This window comes from Perca fluviatilis, chromosome 2 (genome assembly GCF_010015445.1).
Source record: "Perca fluviatilis chromosome 2, GENO_Pfluv_1.0, whole genome shotgun sequence".
NCBI lineage: Eukaryota > Metazoa > Chordata > Actinopteri > Perciformes > Percidae > Perca > Perca fluviatilis.
Window position 1 is genome coordinate 13,069,239 of NC_053113.1, and position 18,898 is coordinate 13,088,136.

Here is an 18,898-nt window from a genome sequence, read left to right on the forward strand (position 1 = left end):
AGTCTGGACAGGCCAACAACAAATGTACATGTAAACAAGTTGTGTTGATGTTGTAGTAATATTGCGGTTTTAATTAATTTTAATACTCAGATTAATAGGATCTAAATACAAGCATCCGTTATATATGTGTGTTACTGTACGTTCCAAGATGCTACCAACATATCTCCTGTCTGCAGGTCCTCCATGTTTTATAACTTTGTAAAGGCCATGTTGGTGAGGAACCCGAAGAAGAGACCCAGCGCCTCCAAGATGCTCTCAGTCAGTACTGCTCAAATATGCTCCAGTTCAGCTTTATTTGGTGTCATTTCTGAATCAAATCAACCTAAATCTAACTATGTTTTGGCATGACTTTAAAAATGTAGCTGTCTTGAGGGAGATATCACACATCCAAGAGCATATAGTGTATATGGTATAGTATATAGTATATAGTTTATATAGTTTATATATTTTTATATATTTTATATATTTTTGATATAAAAACTATAGCTAGGCTCCAACAACCTGGGCTCTAACAAAAGGTCTCACTCACAGTGATCAATGTAAAATGCTTTGTTTAAATACTAAACTAGAGCAAAGGCAGACAGACTGGAGACACTAAGTTGTTGATCAGGTAGCAACTTAATCAGTGAACAGGAAAGAGAATATCAGGATAAAATGATACTAAAACTGTTAGCTAATTCATTTTCTTCTACATCAGTCTTGGCCTCCTGTACGCTTTTTCTTTACTTGGAGCCTACTCACTGTTTCTGTTGTCTCTTTCTCCATCCTTTGTGTCTCCTCCCCACCTCGCCCCCTCTCTTCTGCAGAACATGTTTTTGACCCAGCAAGGCCTGAACCAGGAACTGACCCTGGACCTGCTGGAGAAGTATCGACACCCTGAGAAACTCAAGTCCTGCCTGGTGACGGAGGACGACGAGATGGAGGTCTTAACCACATTCTTTATTGACTTTATTTAAAAAAAAAAAAAATTGAGATGAAGATCTCAATACCAATCATGATCATCATTTTTTTCAACTCAACTTTTAATTTTAAATTAAGCATTAAAGGTCCCATGACATGGTGCTCTTTGGATGCTTTTATATAGACCTTAGTGGTCCTCTAATACTGTATCTGAAGTCTCTTTTATATAGACCTTAGTGGTCCCCTAATACTGTATCTGAAGTATCTTTTATATAGACCTTAGTGGTCCTCTTATTTATTTATCTATTATACTGTATAATATTTTTATATACCTTAGTGGTCCCCTAATACTGTCTCTGTATCTGCCTTTTATATAGGCCTTAGTGGTCCCCTAATACTGTATCTGAAGTCTCTCTTTATATAGATTGTGGTCTCCTCTAATACTGTATCTGAAGTATCTTTTATATAGGCCTTAGTGGTCCCATAATACTGTATCTGAAGTCTCTTTAATATAGACCTTAGTGGTCCCCTAATACTGTATCTGAAGTATCTTTATATATGGCCTTATGCTAATACTGTATCTGAAGTCTCTTTTATATAGACCTTAGTGGCCTATACTGTACTGAAGTATCTTTTATATAGACCTTAGTGGTCCCCTAATACTGTATCTGAAGTCTCTTTTATATAGACCTTAGTGGTCCCCTAATACTGTATCTGAAGTCTCTTTCCCGAAATTCAGTCTTGGTGCAGAATTACAGCCACTAGAGCCAGTCCCACAATGAGCTTTCCTTAGGATGTGCCATTTCTATGTCTGAGAAGGAGAGGCGGGGGCAAGGGTGGGGGTGTGGCCTTGACCAACTGCCACTTTGCTTGTTTGAAAGCCATGATGTCTCTTTTTCTCATGGGTGGGCCACCAATTCTCTGGGTGGGCAAAGGGGGGAAAAAAAGGGGTAACCTTGCTCCTTATGACCTCATAAGGAGAAGATTCCTGATTGGCCCATCTGAGCTTTCATTTTCTCAAAGGCAGAGCAGGATACCCAGGGCTCGGTTTACACCTATCACCATTTCTAGCCACTGGGGGACCATAGGCAGGCTGGGGGAACGCATATTAATGTTAAAAAAACTCATACATTTTCATGCCATGGGACCTTTAACAGGAGACACTAAAGGTAAAAACATAATTTTCAATTTTGAGGGTCTTTTGCTTCCATAACATGTCATCTTTCAGACTAGTGGGGGAAAAAAGACCCGAAAACACATTTAGGTCTTTATTTTACTACACCACTTTGTGCATTTGTGTCTGTAGATTTCTCCTAAATTCACCAAAAGTTAGCATGCAATAATGCCCGATTTATAGTTTTAAAACAAAATATTATTGTCTTAAAGTATCGACTGGGGAAGTTTTATGGTGATGTATATTAGTTAAAATGTGTTACCCTAATCGCCTGTAGTGTTTAACTAAATGAAGCCAAACTTTTACAATGCATATCTTTTAAAGGCCGTTTTCTCAAAATTAGTTTTTCTCCCAGACTCTGAGCCAGAAATCAGTAGCATTTACTACACCAAACTTTCAAGTTTTATTCCTATCTATATTCTGAAGGTTCCTGCACTGGTCAGATATCATTCACAGCCTGATTTATATAACATTTTATTCCTAAAAACATGGCGAAAAAGATGTATTTTTATGGCTGTCAACAGTATTTTGTGATTTATTAAGTGATAATAAAAAGACAATATCCAGAATTCCCCCAGTAAAAACCTTTGATTCTAATATGTCGGCAAAATGAAACAAGAATTGTGGACCTGGTTTTATCCAAAATGTATGCAAATTATTAGTGCATATTTGAACATAACATTTCAGAAAACTTGTAACACAAAAAATAATTGTCCTAATGTAACTAATCAACAACAGGAAGTTATATTTTGATATCTATTAGTTCAAATATTTTTCCATATTCAGCTGTAGTGTCTGTGTATTTAGCCAGCTGGTGGTCCAGGTGTCTGCTCCCTCTTCTAGCTCACAGAGATCACAGACTCTGATCGGATTAATAATGGGATTTTTCTTGTTGATTTCAGGTGACAGGATCTTTGAAGAGGATCCAGTCTATCAACAAGCACAACCGGGCAGAGAGGACAAACTCTGACATTAGCTGTAAGAAATCACCCTCTCACTTCAGCTATATGAACAACCTTATGATATAGAATAGAATGAAATGAAATGTTAATATGGAAAGTGTCTTTGCGTTAAATTGTTTTGCTTGTGGTCGCTCAGTGGAACAGATTTACACTCGGAGGCCTGTGAAGAAAGAATCACCAAACACAACAGTAAGTTTATTACACTTTCAATGTTGCGGACACCCATGCATATACAAACATATATGCATAATTTCCACTGGGGACATGAGGGACATGTCCCCCCCCCACTTTGCAAAATCCTGTTTGTCCCCCCCACTTTCAAATAGTGAACATTTTTTATTTCTCTTAAGTCTTGGCGATCGGCCCCTATATTAAACAACAAAGAAAGTAACAGCGAATATACATTTAATACAACAAATAGAGGAGTTTTCTACATGTATAAGTTTGTACTCGTTGGCTGTAACTAAGTTCCTGTGTTTTTTCACAGTTAAGACCTTCACTGGGATCCACCGGCAGTACCAAGAGTCCAGCGAGGTAACTGGATCACATGTCACAGACGTGGCGTCACATTAAATACCTGATCGTGAGATTTAACTTCTGTTTCCTCTCTCAGGGATCAGGACACAGACTCGGACGACGACTATGACGATGTGGATATGTAAGAAAACAAAACACAACACAACAGCGTATGAGGATTAATTTTAAAACACTGCTGACTTTAGTTAGAGTTAGAGTATAATACTTTACTAACACAGATGATTATATGTAAAATGTGTTCTTATTTTGTAGTTTTTAAACCAAAGATCGGTTCCTATTTATACCAAGGCCACTTATTGGCTCTTACAATAATACAATAACATATTTTTTAATACTTTCACCCAGGAAAAGCGTGTTCCTTCCTCGGGATAGTTTTAATCCAAACCACGATCTTTTTCCTAAACTTAACTAGTCATTTTGGCGTCTAAACTTAACTGTTGTCTCCACTTTTTCTTGTCAAAACGGTGTAGCTGTATCCCTTCTAGCCACAACTAACAAGCATCATCCGATTTACATGACATTTTCATGGTGTGGTCTACACATGATATACAGCAACGAGACATATAATTAGCGTGTGTTCTCTAGCGCCACATAATGTACAGAGGAAGTGTTACCGGCATCCTGCATATACCCCCGACGTGCTGGGAGGGGCGAGGGCCCGTTCATCGCTGTTTGCAGCTTTAATTAACACTGACTTTGACTTTTTTTGCCAGCAGTCACTTCTTCATGTTTTTCTCTTAAATCCAATCGATGATACACAGTATAACTTCAATAGATTGCATTGACACTTCCTCTCCTTGTTTTGTCCTCCTCAGCCCTACGATGCAAGTCACCAGGTTAGTCTGAATAAACACAAACTCACGTGTGTATTAATGTGTATTTCTGTATCGTTAACACAGAAGACTCTCTCTCTCTCTCTCTCTCTCTCTGCCAACAGACTCATAATGCCAACTGATGAAACTCCGCCTCCACTTCCTCCAAAGGTCATTATCGACAAAAAACATGGTTTTATATGCATGTGTGTTTATGACAACGACAGGGCTGAAAAAAAAACATTGTATTCATGGAAAGGCTGAACTTTGAAATGTAAGGTGTTAACAACTATTGCCGAAGACCTTTCTACATGCAATTTTTAGCATATGTGTTGTTTTAGTAACAGACAGTGGTGGAAGAAGTATTTGGGTTATTTACGTCAGTAAAAGTACTAATACCACACTGTGTAAAATACTGCACTACAAGTAAAAGTCCTGCATCCAAAACCTTTATTAAGTACATGTATGTAAGTATTATCAGCAAAATGTATTTAAAGTATGAAAGTAAAAGTACTGATTGTTTAGTAAAATGTTGCATCTTACTGCTGGAGATGTTTAAGGTTGTGCTAATTTTAACTCCTTTTATTTACTGTTACCAGAAAAAGATTTATTGCCAAGTAAGTAACACTTACAAGGATTTTGCCTTGGTGGGTGGTGGATACATACATGTAAATATATTAAAAGGAAACTAACATGTTTAAACAAAAAGAGAAAAAAAAAAGGTTGCATTGTGGGTCGCACATTTAGTTCCCTGGAACACACCACACCACTTCCTGCTCTGTCATGTACTGTATTAACCCTTGTGTTGTCCTCCGTCTGTTTTAACGTTACCTGTTTATGAAACATAAAGTATAAATTATAACCCAATTCTGCGTTACATCTTCTTATCCAACTTCATTCCAACTTGTTACCACTAGTTTTACACTTCTTGTTGGAATTCAATAGTCAACAAACTACATTTATATGAAATTATACCTAATTTCAGAGTTTAAAAAAAGCCTATATTTGGGCACTTTGGTTGAAAGAAACCCAAATTTATGATATAGAAACTTTGAAAACAAAAATGTAGAAATGTAAATGCCAAAGACACTAACCATGTGGGTATGTTTCGGTCTGTTCAGCCCAAAGCTCGGACCAGCTCAGAGGAAAGCATAGCGGGGGAAGACGACCGGGCGAGGAAACCCTGCTCTCTGTACGCCCCCACCCCTCTCACCAGGACCTCCAGCGGGACGCAGGTCCGACCTACGCCCCGGCCACGACACTCACGGCACTCAGGTGAGCTGCCTCACCTTCATACACAGTGTAGTGGGAAACTTTCTAGCACACATTAGTCTCTCAATGCCAGACCTGTCCCCACAACCCTGGGGAGAAAGGTCTGGCAACAGAAGCATACACTCCTGGATAGTAGAAAAAAAACGCATTTCTTTAAACCAATCACAATCGTCTTCGAGCTCAGGACGCAGTGACGGTGGCTCTGCAAAATAGTCTCGGGAAGGAACTTGTTTTGGTGGACCATTCGCACTCCGCAAAAGATAACGCCACATACAATATTAAAGGAGTATTATCCGTATAAAAGATATATTATAAAGATAGTACCGTTGGCGTATACAGGCAGGCGCCATCTTGGGAAAACAGTCGCGACCAGTCGAACGACGAATGACCGTGCAACCAGTAACCAGTAACATAGCTCAAGTCGTGACCTAACGCGACACACACACACACACACACACACACACACACAGAACGTCGAAGGTGTGTTGTTTTTGATTCTCGAAGACAATTCTGGAGGCAGCAAAAAAAAAAAACACCGCTGGCTAAACTATTTAAAAATGGCGGGTTTGTTCAGGACACCCCCGTCTGTCGCTGGCAATGATGATGCAGTGATTAGTGACGATTCTCTCCGACCAATCAGCAGTCTGCAGGTTCTCACATCACCTTTTTGGTATCGCCTCAGCTCGCTTGGAACCTCGACGGAGGTGATACTAAAAAAAGTACCTCTTAGCAGGTACCAGGGACATTTTTTTATAATAGAAAACCAAAAAAGGCGAGTAGAGTAGAGGCGAGGCGAGTAGCGGCGAGGCGAGTCGAGCAGGTACCATGTTATGGAAAGCCATGTTAGGGAAAACGCCATAAGAGCACCGTTGTGTATTTAAGCCAGTATTCACTCTTAATTTCTACTATACTGTACAACAGAAAAAACACGTCAGTTTCTATATCTTCTATATATTCTATATATCTATATCTTTCTCATATTGCGCGTGTATGTGTGTGTGTGTGTGTGTGTGTGTGTGTGTGTGTGTGTGTGTGTGTGTGTGTGTGTGTGTGTGTGTGTGTGTGATCCAGACCCTGCGTCCTGCCCTGCCCAGTTAACTGACAACCCCGCAGACATGATTCCTCCTGAGCTCCCCCCTAAAGGAATCCGCAGACGGCAACCCACATCAAAGGTAACGCTGTTACTAAGTACATTTACTCAAGCACAATTTTAACACACTTGTACTTTACTTGAGTCTTTTATTTTCATGGCACTTTATACTTCTACTCTGTTACATCTCAGAGGAAAATATTGTACTTTTTTCTTACATTTATCTGACAGCTGAAGTTACTTTGTAGATTCATATTTTTGCACACATAACCCACAAAGAACTTCGACAATATGACGTTTTCATATACAGCTGAGACGATGAGTCGATTGACAGAACTACTCTTTGGTTTTTGGTAAATTATTTGATTTGTGGTTAAGATTTACAGAAGCTCATATTCCGCTGTAGATAATAAGATCTTTCCATTTCCTCGTTGATTATCTTCTCTCTCACTCTCACACACTCAACTTGAGCTGTTCCTTTTTGTTCTCAGGACCCTGCTGAGTGCGCCAGCCCCGTCATGAAGAAACCTCCTGTGAGTTTCTTTTGTGTCTTTTCCAGAAGTTCTCCTCCCTTCATATCAACTCCGCTGCTGAGTGTCTGAGATGTGTTTGATGTTTCTTATGTGGAGAGAAACTATCCACCATTTAAACTCAGCAGGCACCATAGATAGATAGATAGATAGACCTTTATTGTCATTGTATGCAATACATATATATATATATATATATATATATATATATATATATATATATATATATATATATATATATATATATATATACACACACACATACATCTCACACATACACATTCATTCCATGTTCTCAATTAAAAAAAAAATACAGTAAACACAGCAGTTATTGCGGAGAGTCCGATTGCACTGAGGGGGTAAGGACTGTGTGTATGTTTTTTATGTTTGTATGTGTGGATGTTTGTATTATTTCTGTAGTATGATTACAGCTCTGGGGAAGCAGCTCTTCCGATTGGACAGATAGTCTAGCTAGCTGTCTGGATTTACCCTGCAGAGATCTGAGGAGCAGTTAACCATAGTCCTCAGAAATCCACCAGAGTTTAGAATTACAACACAAAGAAAGAGGAAGGTGACGGGTATCTGGCCAAAAAGAGTGAAATCCGGGAAGGGGAATGTCGTTGATATAGACTGATGAGAGGATTAAGCAGATAAATACAATCATTCTGGTCTGAGACTTTTTGAAGTTGTATCACTGGGGACAAAATAAATAATTGAATGCTCTTCTCTCTCTCTCTCTCTCTCTCTCTCTCTCTCTCTCTCTCTCTCTCTCTCTCTCTCTCTCCGTCCAGGTGTACTTTAAAAAGATCTTCCATGGCTGCCCTCTGAAAATCAACTGCTCCACCACCTGGGAGAACCCAGCTACCAAAGGTTGTATCAGCCACCGAATGAAGCGCACAGTCCATTCTCTGCAAACTTGTGTTTTTTCTGTCTGACCAGTCTGTGTTTCCCCTCTGTCTCTCCCTCAGACCAGCATCTGATCCTGGGGGCAGAGGAAGGGATTTACACCCTCAACCTCAGCGGCTCAGAGGCCACGATGGAGCTGGTAGGACTTTTATCTAATTAATACACAGAGCTACATCAATGATTTACTAACTGTTGGCTTAACAGCAGGTGGGTTGTCTAGAGATTGTCATAAGGGGTCTGTATTAGTTATTGGTAGTGTTGAGTGGCCAACCTTTTCTTCCTTTTTCAAGTACAGTACTTAACTTAAGTACACATTCAAGGTACTTGTACTTTACTTGAGCATTTCCATTTTATGCTACTTTATTCTTGTACTCCACTACATCTCAGGGGTAAATATTGTACTTTTTACTCCACTACATTTGTCCGACAGCTTTAGTTACCTTTAAGATGACGGTTTTTTATCCCCTCCCTGTCCAGTGAAAACCATGTATCTCCAGATGTGTTGATGTTGAATGTTTGTGATAAACTGAAGGATGAAGTGTTCCTTTATGTGTTGAGAATCTTATCCTACTTCTAAATCTCAATAAAGTCTTCAAAAATCCTCTCGGATCAGCTGGAAAATGCATAGTCACGAAGCTGAAAACAGGGCTGTTTTTCTGACACCATGAAAAGTTTTAAAACTTTTTAGAGATACGTGATTCTCACAGGACAAACATATGATGATCTTATAGAATATGATGCACTACTGTAGATTAAACTACCCAACAGTATATAAAGGAGTTAAAATGAGCACAACCTTAAACATCTACAGCAGTAAAATGCAACATAGACATGAATGCAGCAGGAATATTAACAGGAAACACTGACAGGGAACATTTTACTGCACAATGAGTACCTTAACTTTTTTATACTTTTAGTACATTTTGCTGATAATACTTACATTCCTTTTTCTTAAGTACAGGATCTGAATATTTCTTCTGCCACTGGTCTGACAGATTAAATTAGGTCACACTTCAGAGAACTGTTGCAACGAAAAGCTTGAAAAGTAATTAAAGTGCTTTTGAAAGAGACACCTGGAGCAATAAGGAAGCCGTGACTGAATGGATGTCTTCTTTTTCTCTTTCAGTTGTATCCAGGGAAGTGTACCTGGGTCTACACCATTCATAACGTCCTCATGTCTGTGTCAGGTAAATAAGAAATAAGACTTGGATCCTCATTTAGTTGTGTGGCTCTGTTCTCTGGGAGCTTCCTGGGAAAAAAAACGAAAAAGATAAAAGACATTTTTGTTTGAAGAACATTTAAAAGAATGCGTCCGATTCTGTGTTCACAGGTAAATCATCACAGCTTCACTCCCATTCGCTGAAGGAGTTGTACGATCAGGCTCGGAAAGACCAGAGGATGGTTTCGACTCACAGACTGTTACCAAGGTGACACAACTCTCTCTCTCTGGTTAAATTAGACAATTTTTTGTCCAAAAAAAACAACACATTTGCTCATCCCAGGTAAAAACTACACTATATATAAATGTATATATATACATATTTTGTCTTCAGGAAATGTGCAGTGACGTCTAAAGTACCTGATACCAAAGGCTGCAAGACCTGCGCAGTTGGTGAGACAAAATACTGAATCATGGCCACAATATCAATAAAGTGTGATAGTTTATATGCCTGTGCAGAGACAGTTCCTGTTATACATATTAGCTGCACACTGATTTGAAGATTTAAACTATTGTATTTTCTCAATTAAAGGCCAGTAGTCAAATAAAGGCCGATCCCAAATACACACTGCAGTGTGAATTTTCCCAGTCGAGAACTAATTTTTTCTCCAATTATTCCAACATAAATGCAGCGATGTCTCACAATGTTAAAGAAAGTGTACCCTCTGCATTTGAGGTAAATTATTGAGAATTTAAAGCAACACCAAAGATTCTTTCGAAACTTAACATAATGTTTCCAAAATCGTTTCAGTGGTTCATCAACTCGTAACAGGGTGAACGGCACTTCTGCATTCGCTTTGCGGCCCTCGATATATATATCCTATAACCGCACTATGCAAGTTTGCCAGATCGGGTTGTGGATCTGTAGTGGTAGCGGACAGCGGTAATGGACAATTCCGCTTCTAACCTGTAGGGGGGCCGAAGAGGAAAAGTGCTTTGGTGTTGCTTTAAACTATATAAATGAGGCAGATTCCTGTACAGTAGGCTATGTCGATTGGTTCGGGGAGATATACCAACTACGACTTGTCTCCTGCAGCAGGAAACATCCAGCGAGGCTGCGTGTTCCTGTGCTGTGGTCTGGAGTCCAGCGTTGTGCTGCTGCAGTGGTACGAGCCCATGCACAAGTTCATGCTCATTAAGGTATGTGTATAAAAAAACCTTGGATTGTTTAAAAAAGATCATTCTCTGCTCTGAAATTTCCAGAAGGTAGAAGTGAACCAGCTCATTTCGGCCAATCGGTGACATCTACATACATGTTATGATGGATATATCAAACGCATTTACTCAAGTGCTGAACTAGTACAATTTTGAGGTACTTGTACTTGACTATTTCCATTTTATTCTACTGTTCACTTCACTACATTTATTTTAAAGCTATGGTTAAATTTCAAAATAAGATTTTACTGAAAAAATATGATCAGTTTATAAAATATAATCCATTGTACCAGATTTAATTACATGGAAACAAAGGAACAAATCCCGCACTTTGCTCTTGCTATAGCATCACCGTTTATTTACAAAAAACTAACGTTTCGGTCCCTCCAGACCTTTATCAAGAGTATTTCCAACAACAAACACAACCGGGCTTACGTAAATACATTTCGCCCCTCCCATTCTGTGTCCCCAGGTGTGGGACAATAGACAATCACTGGGAGTATCTCTCAATCACCACACGTGTCACTTAGACGCGGTCCACTTGGTCAGTTAGAACAGAAGACAAACAACTTCTCTCATTTAAAGTGGTTTATTAAAGCTGAAATAATTATAGTAACTTGTATACAAGGATCTTTCCCGTTTGAGAATCAACAGTCAGCGGATTGCTGTTTCTCTGTCTCTTCTTGCCCCAAAAAGAATGCAGTTCAAAAGTCACAGCTTAATGTATGAAAATGTGCATGCTATTGTGATTGGTTAATACTAAGGCGGGAGGCTGCAGTGGTTTAAACTTTGGCGCTTCCTGGTTGGTGCACAGGCTGGTCCCAGCTTCTTGGCACTCGATCCATCCAATGGTAGAGGACGACACCCTGAAAAGAGATTTCCCGCTCTCCCTACCCCCCCGGGTGTCATTCACTCATTTAAAAGGATGGTGTCAGGTTACTTTACAGAGGAATTCTAACTATTTCAACCCAGTCTAACTGCCTCCACACCCTCTGTGTGTGTGTGTGTGTATCACTATGTGTATGTGATTTTGCCCAAGAACAGCCATTCTTTTTAGATGACTGTTCTCTACAGTACTAGTAAATATTTCTAACACACTTGTGCAGCATTTGACACTCATCCAGACAATCAACGTCCCAATTCAATTGCAATTCTACATACAACAATTTCATATAGATATCAGGAATATACAGTGACTCAAAGAGTCAGATTAAATTACCAAAAGTATGATGTTGTTAAAATTAGCTCCACTCCACAAAAACAATATTAAAGTACTGCTCACATATTAATATATCAATGATCAGCATGATCTCTTGGGAAAGCGTATTAATAGCACGGCACTTTTTGCGTGTTATCACGACACATGTTTAGCTTTTTGCGTGTCATTAAAGCCTCGTTCTCACTCCCAACTTGTCACATAAGGACGCTTTGATCAGGAACCCTTAACGTTGCAGTTTTAAACACGTTATTAACGTTATAAACTTATGTTTAGGCTAGAAATTTACTTTGTTAGGTTTAGGAAAACATTGTGGTTTGGGTTAAAAAAAATGTATGTTTGTTAAGGAAATTAAGTTACGAACGTAAATTAATTACCCAACGTAAAAAGTCAACATTGACTTGTGGTTTCACACGGGAAACGATCAGCGGTCTCCTGGGTGAAAGTCCTGTGTTGGTTGGACCTTCCCACCACCCCGACCCCCCTGCAGACTTCTCGCTCTTTATTTCACCTCACTTCCGGGTCAGTTGCTCTGGGTGTCTAAATTTGCCGCAAATGGGTTTACACTTGAAAGTCCGGTGCGACTACATGGCGTGGAAAGCATAAAATGTGTTATAATAACGCACAAAATGGCTTAAATTGGCATGTTATTTCGAAGACATTTCATGAGACCAGGACCTGGAAACAGTTTCCTTTGTTGTGGTGTGCTATTTGCAGCACGTTAAGCTCTCAAGGCCTCCGTACGATGTGTCAAAATGCATTTTCATGTATAATTGTATTACAATCATAGACTGTATTATTATTATTATTATTATTATTATTATTATTATTATTATTATTATTATTATTATTATTAATAATATTAACAGTCTATGATTACAATCTCAGCCAAGTTCAAAATGTTTTGCTGCACTAAAGCTCAGAATGTATCATGCAATGCCATGAGCTTATCCTTGTCTTTGAGTTATTACTATTTTTATTGGGCTGTTAACACTGACATTAGCTCATAAAATGACTGCTGGCAGGGATATAAAGCATTTTATGGCCTCCTATTAAATTTAAGAGTTGGCTTTAGACCTTTTGCTTTTGAGAAAAGACCCTCAGTTAAAGACCATGCGGTAGCTAAAAGATTGCAGGTTTAAACAAAACAATCTGCTTTGCTTGCTGCCCTGTGCGAGATAAAATCCACACAAAGATATTCCAAAGGAGATTTAACTGTGGACTTTTGTGCTTTGCAGCATTTTGACTTCCCCCTGCCCAACCCTCTGCGGGTGTTTGAGATGGTGGTGGTGCCCCAGCAGGAGTACCCGCTGGTGTGTATCGGCGTCTCTCGGGGGTCCAGCCCCAACGTGCCTGTCACTGTGGAATACATCAACCTCAACTCCAACACGTCCTGGTTCACCAACTCTGGCCTGGGTAGGTTGATTCTGCATTATTACGTCCATTATAAGGGCTTTAGAATGCAGTAGCTACGAACAAAAGGATCTAATTTCCTGGCCTATGTTCCGCATTTCATAAATCCTTTAAATGTCTCACTCTCTTTACCTCAAAGTGTGAGGCTTTTATTCTTTCCTAATCTACCAACAGATTGTAGTTTTAGCTATGTAAACATAGCTAAAACCTTTCTAGGTGCCAGAAATAATTTCATTTGTTGAGTTTAACATCAATGGTCAGAGCCAGAATCAGAGGAAAGTGGTCCAAATTTGGATTGTGTGTGTGTGTGTGTGTGTGTGTGTGTGTGTGTGTGTGTCCTTGCAGAGAGACCTTGCCCAGATGTAGTTCAAGTAAACCAGTTGGACAGCAACTCCCTGCTCGTCCTCATAGAAAGTAAGTAATTCCTTTTAAAGTCTGTACCTAGCAGACCTAACATTGTTTGGGGTTTCCGTCTGTGGCTAAGATGTAGAAAGTACTCCCTTTAGCTCTGCCCATAACTGTGATGATAGGACTGTAGTAGTGTGTGTAAACTCTACATTATGTTCTGTCTAGTTCTACTGCATCTGTCTGTCTGTGGTATTCCAGCACTAAGCCTCTCTCCTCCACAGAGTCGGTACATATAGTCGGTCTGGAGGGGGAGCTGAAGAGCAACAGGCCTCTGACACATGAGACCACCTTCTCTCATGACGTTGAGTCTATAGGTGAGAACATCCAGTGACAAACCAGCAGTAACATTTACTCAAGTACTGGGCCTTAGTGCCCAAGTAAAAATTGTAGGCAACATTTTAGGCAACTTACCTGAGTATTTCTGCTACTTTACACTTCTACTCCACTACATCTCAGAGGTAGATATTCATGAATACAGATGACAGTTTTTCATCCCCTTCCTGTCCTGAAAACCACGTATCTCCAGATGTGCTGATGTTGAATGTTTGTGATAAACTAAAGGATGAAGTGATCCTTTACGCGTTGAGAAAGTTCTCCTCCTTCTTAATCTAAATAAAGTCTTTCAAAAGCCTCTCGGATCAGCTGGAAAATGCATCGTCACAAAGCTGAAAACAGGGCTGTTTTTCTGACACCATGAAAAGTTTTAAAACTTTTTAGAGATACGTGGTTCTCACAGGACAGCGACGCTACAAACATACGATGATCTTATAGAATATGATGCATTACTGTAGATTAAACTACCCAACAGCATATAAATGAGCACAACCTTAAACATCTACAGCCATAAAATGCAACATACACATTAATGCAGCAGGAATATTAATCCAAAAACATCAGATATAATAATAATAAAACCGTGACAGTGAACATTTTACTGCACAACAGGGCTTTTTTGATCACCAGCCAACATCGCTAGTAGATTTTTAAAGTTACCAGCCAATCAGATTCTCCACTAGCCAAATTCAGATCCTGCCTTCCATTATTTAGGGGCATATGGAAGATATTTTTTCCAAGGAAAATAAACCAGATAATGAGTGCCACTGAATACATTTAAGCATCCATGTTTCTTTCAATTGTTTTTTTATTTGGGTTGATGGCAGATATACATTAAAGTCTTCTCCGGTTCAGCGTAGCTCGTAATCAATACTGCACACCTAAGGCACATAGCCACCGGTTATACGAAACATCATAACATAGCGTTCATGGGAAATGTAGGATAAGCACTACAAGCAGTGCTGCCAGATAAAGATTACGTTTCCAAGCCAAATACACACAAAACCGCCCAAATTTCTTGCCGGAAAACAGACCAATCTGGCAACCGGGCCGATTCAAACAGACGCAGTGTTATTCGCTACATTCATCACCAGCCAAATTGGCTAGTAACTTTACAATGTTACGGGTTGGCTGGCGGGTGTCAATTTAAAGCCCTGCTGCACAATGAATACTAATAATAGGGTTAAGTAAGGTTTTGAATGCAAGACTTTTACTTGTAGTGCAGTATTTTCACAGTGTGGTATTGGTACTTTTACTTAAGTGAATGATCTGAATACTTCTTCCACCACTGCAAACCAGTGATGGTTAAAATTATAGATGATTAAAAGTCAGCATTTACTGTGTGTCTGTCCTGTCCAGTGTATTTTGAGGAAACGCTGCTGGCAGTGTGGCGTCACGGCTGGCAGAGGAGAAGACAAAGTTTCACTGAGGTGCTGGAGGAAATCACCGACCTCAGAAAGATCTACCGGCTGGTGCAGTCCGACAGGTACGGCACGTCGTCACTCTTTGCTGTGGTGTTCATGTCTGGTTGCTCGGACTTATTTTACTGTTCAGTAGGGTTGTTGAAATGAATCATTGCATCGATGCATCGCGATGCGGACGTGGCCCATTCCCCATCGATGCGGTGACAGACCATAATCGATTACAGCCTACTGATGTTACTTGTTGATTTTCCGGTCGCTGCTTCTTTTGTCTGCTGTGTTCAGACCAAGGGGGTAAGCTTCGCTTCAGAACTCGAACCTCCGATGGCGCCATTTTGTTGCTACAAAGGTATCACCTCCTGTTAGCATTCCACTGACCGCCATTTTTTTTTTACATCACTTGACAGCGAATAACTTTACATCTGAAGCGTTTAAAGACTCTATTTGTCCGTTGTTTATTTCTAAAGAAACACGACAATGTATAAAAGGCTCCATTACCTTGTAGCTCACGTTATGGCTCCGTAGCAGACGCTTTTATAAAAATAGGCTAACGATTGTGTCATAACCAAGAGACTTTCTGTCACACAGTAGAGGAATTACCGTATAGTACAGGAGAAGCTCACAGGCAGTTTCGACTTACATTAGCTGTTTAGGTTTAATTACTAATGTTAACTAGCATGTTAGTTAGCAATAATTAGCCTGTGCCTATGTTATCTCCTTACATATACCTACGCTGTCCATCTCTGTAAGATTGAGAATGATTGAGATTTCTCTTGGCACAGCTACCAGAAGACTTACAACTTTCAGACACATTGCTCACGTCACATCTACGTTGTCTCTGTCAGTTGGAGGCTGCGCAGTAAAGCAAGTGATCACCGGAAAAGTGCTTCTAATAGCCTTCACTGGTCTCCGTCCAGAGCAACGGGGTCTATTGGTCCATTATATACTGTCTATGGTTCAGACTCCGCTACATTCAGGAATTGTCTTTTTTAAGAGCAGATACAATAAAAAGGGGAGTTCATATATATATATATACGACTGCTTGAATTTGTTGATGAAAACCATGTGTAGCAATATCTAATAATATTGAGGAGGTGATGCGTGGTGATGCATCGTGATATCGAATCGGACCGAAGCGTTGACGGGATCGTAATCGAAACGTAAGACCAGTGAAGATTCACACCCGTTCTGTTCAGTGCCTTTCGTTGCTACTGCCGACTCATTTGCTCGTATCGGCCATTAGAGAGCCATGAAATACAGTCCCTCCAGAAAAACGCGATTATGCGATCGCATAATTCAACGCATAATCAGCCAAAGTCCGCATATTTATGCGGGGGCCACATTTTTTCAAATACGCCGCACTTTCGCCGTATAAATTGCAGATTTCCACACAAAATATGCGGGGCTTGCATGAAAAAAGTCACATAATATATCTTAGCAGAAAGTTGAAAAATGTTGCGTTTACTTCACACGAGCAGCCATTTTCCCCTGTTGCCATGGGAACGTTATGAAGTGGCGTAATTACGCGATGTGAACATCATCGAAAAGCAGGGTGTTGGGGGATCCCTTTTTTTTCTCTTTTTCATCAAACTACAGTTTTTGCAAGTTCCCGCAATTTCATCGCATAAAATTGCATAAATATTATATATAGCATATTCCATCGCTTTTTTTAAGAAAACGTGCCGCATAATCAAGGATTTTTGGCCGCAACGATCACAAAAAAACTCCGCATTTTTCTGGAAGGACTGGAAATATTACGTGGTATGTAGTCCACATACTTGTTGCCGCATTGTTTTTTAGACTTGCATCCAGAAAAGAGTTTATAATCAAATCCATTACAAATATGAACATTAACAACTGTTGGACATTGATTAAGGTTGCTGTTTATTTTGACACAATGATTAACATTTAGAGTAATGTATACTATACAGTTCTGTTTGGGTTATCCATTGTGAATAGTCATGGAAATTGTATTAATGGTCCTTGAAAAGTCACGGAAAGGTTTTAAATGTCGTCCATTAAAATGTGTGGGAACCCTGTATTCTAGATTTGCGTCGTGGACAGAAACATTCACGTCACCCTATCCAATCATAACTTACATTTGCATTAAGTGTATGCAGGTTGTATCAGTGCTCGACCTCCTCTGACCTCCCTGACTTTCTCACTGCAGGATGGTCGTCTTGGAGACGCGTTCGACCGATGACCCGGTGGGGCTGTCCAACCTGTACGTCCTGGAAATTGCTGAGAACTATGTCATGCTGCCCTGACTCTCCTGTCTGCTGGCATGGGGCATCATGGGAAACTCCCACTAATGCCTCCATGCAGAACTTCCATCATTAACTCTGAGGGATCATGGACGCCACAGTGTTTTATTTTCTAATGGGAGAAGAGGAGATACAGTATGTCAGAAAGAAGTGATGTGCAGGATGTTGCAAATTCATGCTGACCCAAGAGGATTGTTGTGTTGTTGCTTCCAATCTGGGCAAGTCCGCTCTTATTTATGCTGATTTCAACGTGTGAGATCCAGAACAACCTCCAGTATCCAGACACATGAGAAAACCCTAAACAAACAGTGAAGGAAGGTCCTCCTCTCATACTTAAGAGGAGTATCTCAGTTGATCACAGCAACAGCAGCTGCCTGCAGGGAATGAAAAATGTGGCTTCCAGAATATGCCACACACAAGCATAAAGGACTGGATGGCCTGTGTAGTTTGTAACCTGGGTCTGTATTTCAGATATACACACTTCTCACTGCCGTTACACTGTAATAAAATGAATTAACAAAAGATGAGGTGAACTGTACTGATCTTGGAGCAGAAATGGTAAATGAGAGGTGAAAGTTATGATTATGGATATATGCTCGGTTTGTCTGTTTGTTAGTTTGTCAGCAGGATTACAGAAAAACTATATGACAGATTTTCATGAAACTTGGTGGAAGGGTGTAGCATGGGCCTGAGGAAGAACCCATTCAATTTTGGAGTGGATCTGAGTCACAGGGCGGATACACAATGTTTTTCACTTTTGTTAACATTGCAAAGCATTTGTGCAGTATTCATGTGGCGTCAGAACAATAGGAAAAAAATAGTTAAAAATCCTATTTCAAGGCGCACATAATCCGTTTTTCTTTGCTTTTGGTTGTCACGCAAGTACTGGAAATTATAATAATATTTGCATCTCATTTCAAGCCACTGCATCCCATTTTAGGTTGTGCATAATTTTTTTTTATTTGAATTCATTTTCTCCGGGGCAGCAATATCTTTTAAATATTTAACAGATGAATATGAGCAGGACAACGTCCTATTTCTGCAATTCAAATCAAGACATATCTGGTGGCACTTATCTCTTTTCATAAGAACATGCTTGAGTAATTTTACATTTTAAAGATGTACCAACAAAAACTTGCGTCCTGAAAACAACAACCAGTGGCTAAGTATGTCAGTATTATAAATGTAGGCCTACTTAACATTGTGCAGTAAAATGTTTTGTGCTTGTTTTTCTTGACCATACATCATGTGGTCCTGTTGGGTGTCACTGGGCAGCAGTGGTGAAT

At 39.8% G+C, this 18,898-nt stretch overlaps 1 protein-coding gene across 1 annotated transcript in view; it reads left to right on the forward strand.

Moving 5' to 3' along the window:
• The window catches only part of LOC120551276 (mitogen-activated protein kinase kinase kinase kinase 5-like), a 46,185-nt gene extending 28,051 nt beyond the window's left edge, over positions 1-18,134 (forward strand). Inside the window, exons 11-32 of the mRNA XM_039788564.1 lie at positions 177-258; positions 807-923; positions 2,977-3,052; positions 3,173-3,225; positions 3,524-3,570; positions 3,650-3,694; positions 4,389-4,409; positions 4,511-4,556; positions 5,507-5,660; positions 6,729-6,829; positions 7,239-7,280; positions 8,069-8,147; positions 8,246-8,322; positions 9,310-9,370; positions 9,514-9,610; positions 9,737-9,795; positions 10,439-10,542; positions 13,012-13,189; positions 13,532-13,600; positions 13,816-13,908; positions 15,287-15,413; positions 17,519-18,134. Of these exons, the coding sequence (XP_039644498.1) occupies positions 177-258; positions 807-923; positions 2,977-3,052; positions 3,173-3,225; positions 3,524-3,570; positions 3,650-3,694; positions 4,389-4,409; positions 4,511-4,556; positions 5,507-5,660; positions 6,729-6,829; positions 7,239-7,280; positions 8,069-8,147; positions 8,246-8,322; positions 9,310-9,370; positions 9,514-9,610; positions 9,737-9,795; positions 10,439-10,542; positions 13,012-13,189; positions 13,532-13,600; positions 13,816-13,908; positions 15,287-15,413; positions 17,519-17,615 (1,825 nt within the window). The 3' untranslated portion in view covers positions 17,616-18,134. The remainder of the gene's footprint in view (positions 1-176; positions 259-806; positions 924-2,976; positions 3,053-3,172; positions 3,226-3,523; positions 3,571-3,649; positions 3,695-4,388; positions 4,410-4,510; positions 4,557-5,506; positions 5,661-6,728; positions 6,830-7,238; positions 7,281-8,068; positions 8,148-8,245; positions 8,323-9,309; positions 9,371-9,513; positions 9,611-9,736; positions 9,796-10,438; positions 10,543-13,011; positions 13,190-13,531; positions 13,601-13,815; positions 13,909-15,286; positions 15,414-17,518) is intronic.
• Positions 18,135-18,898: the final 764 nt, after the last annotated feature.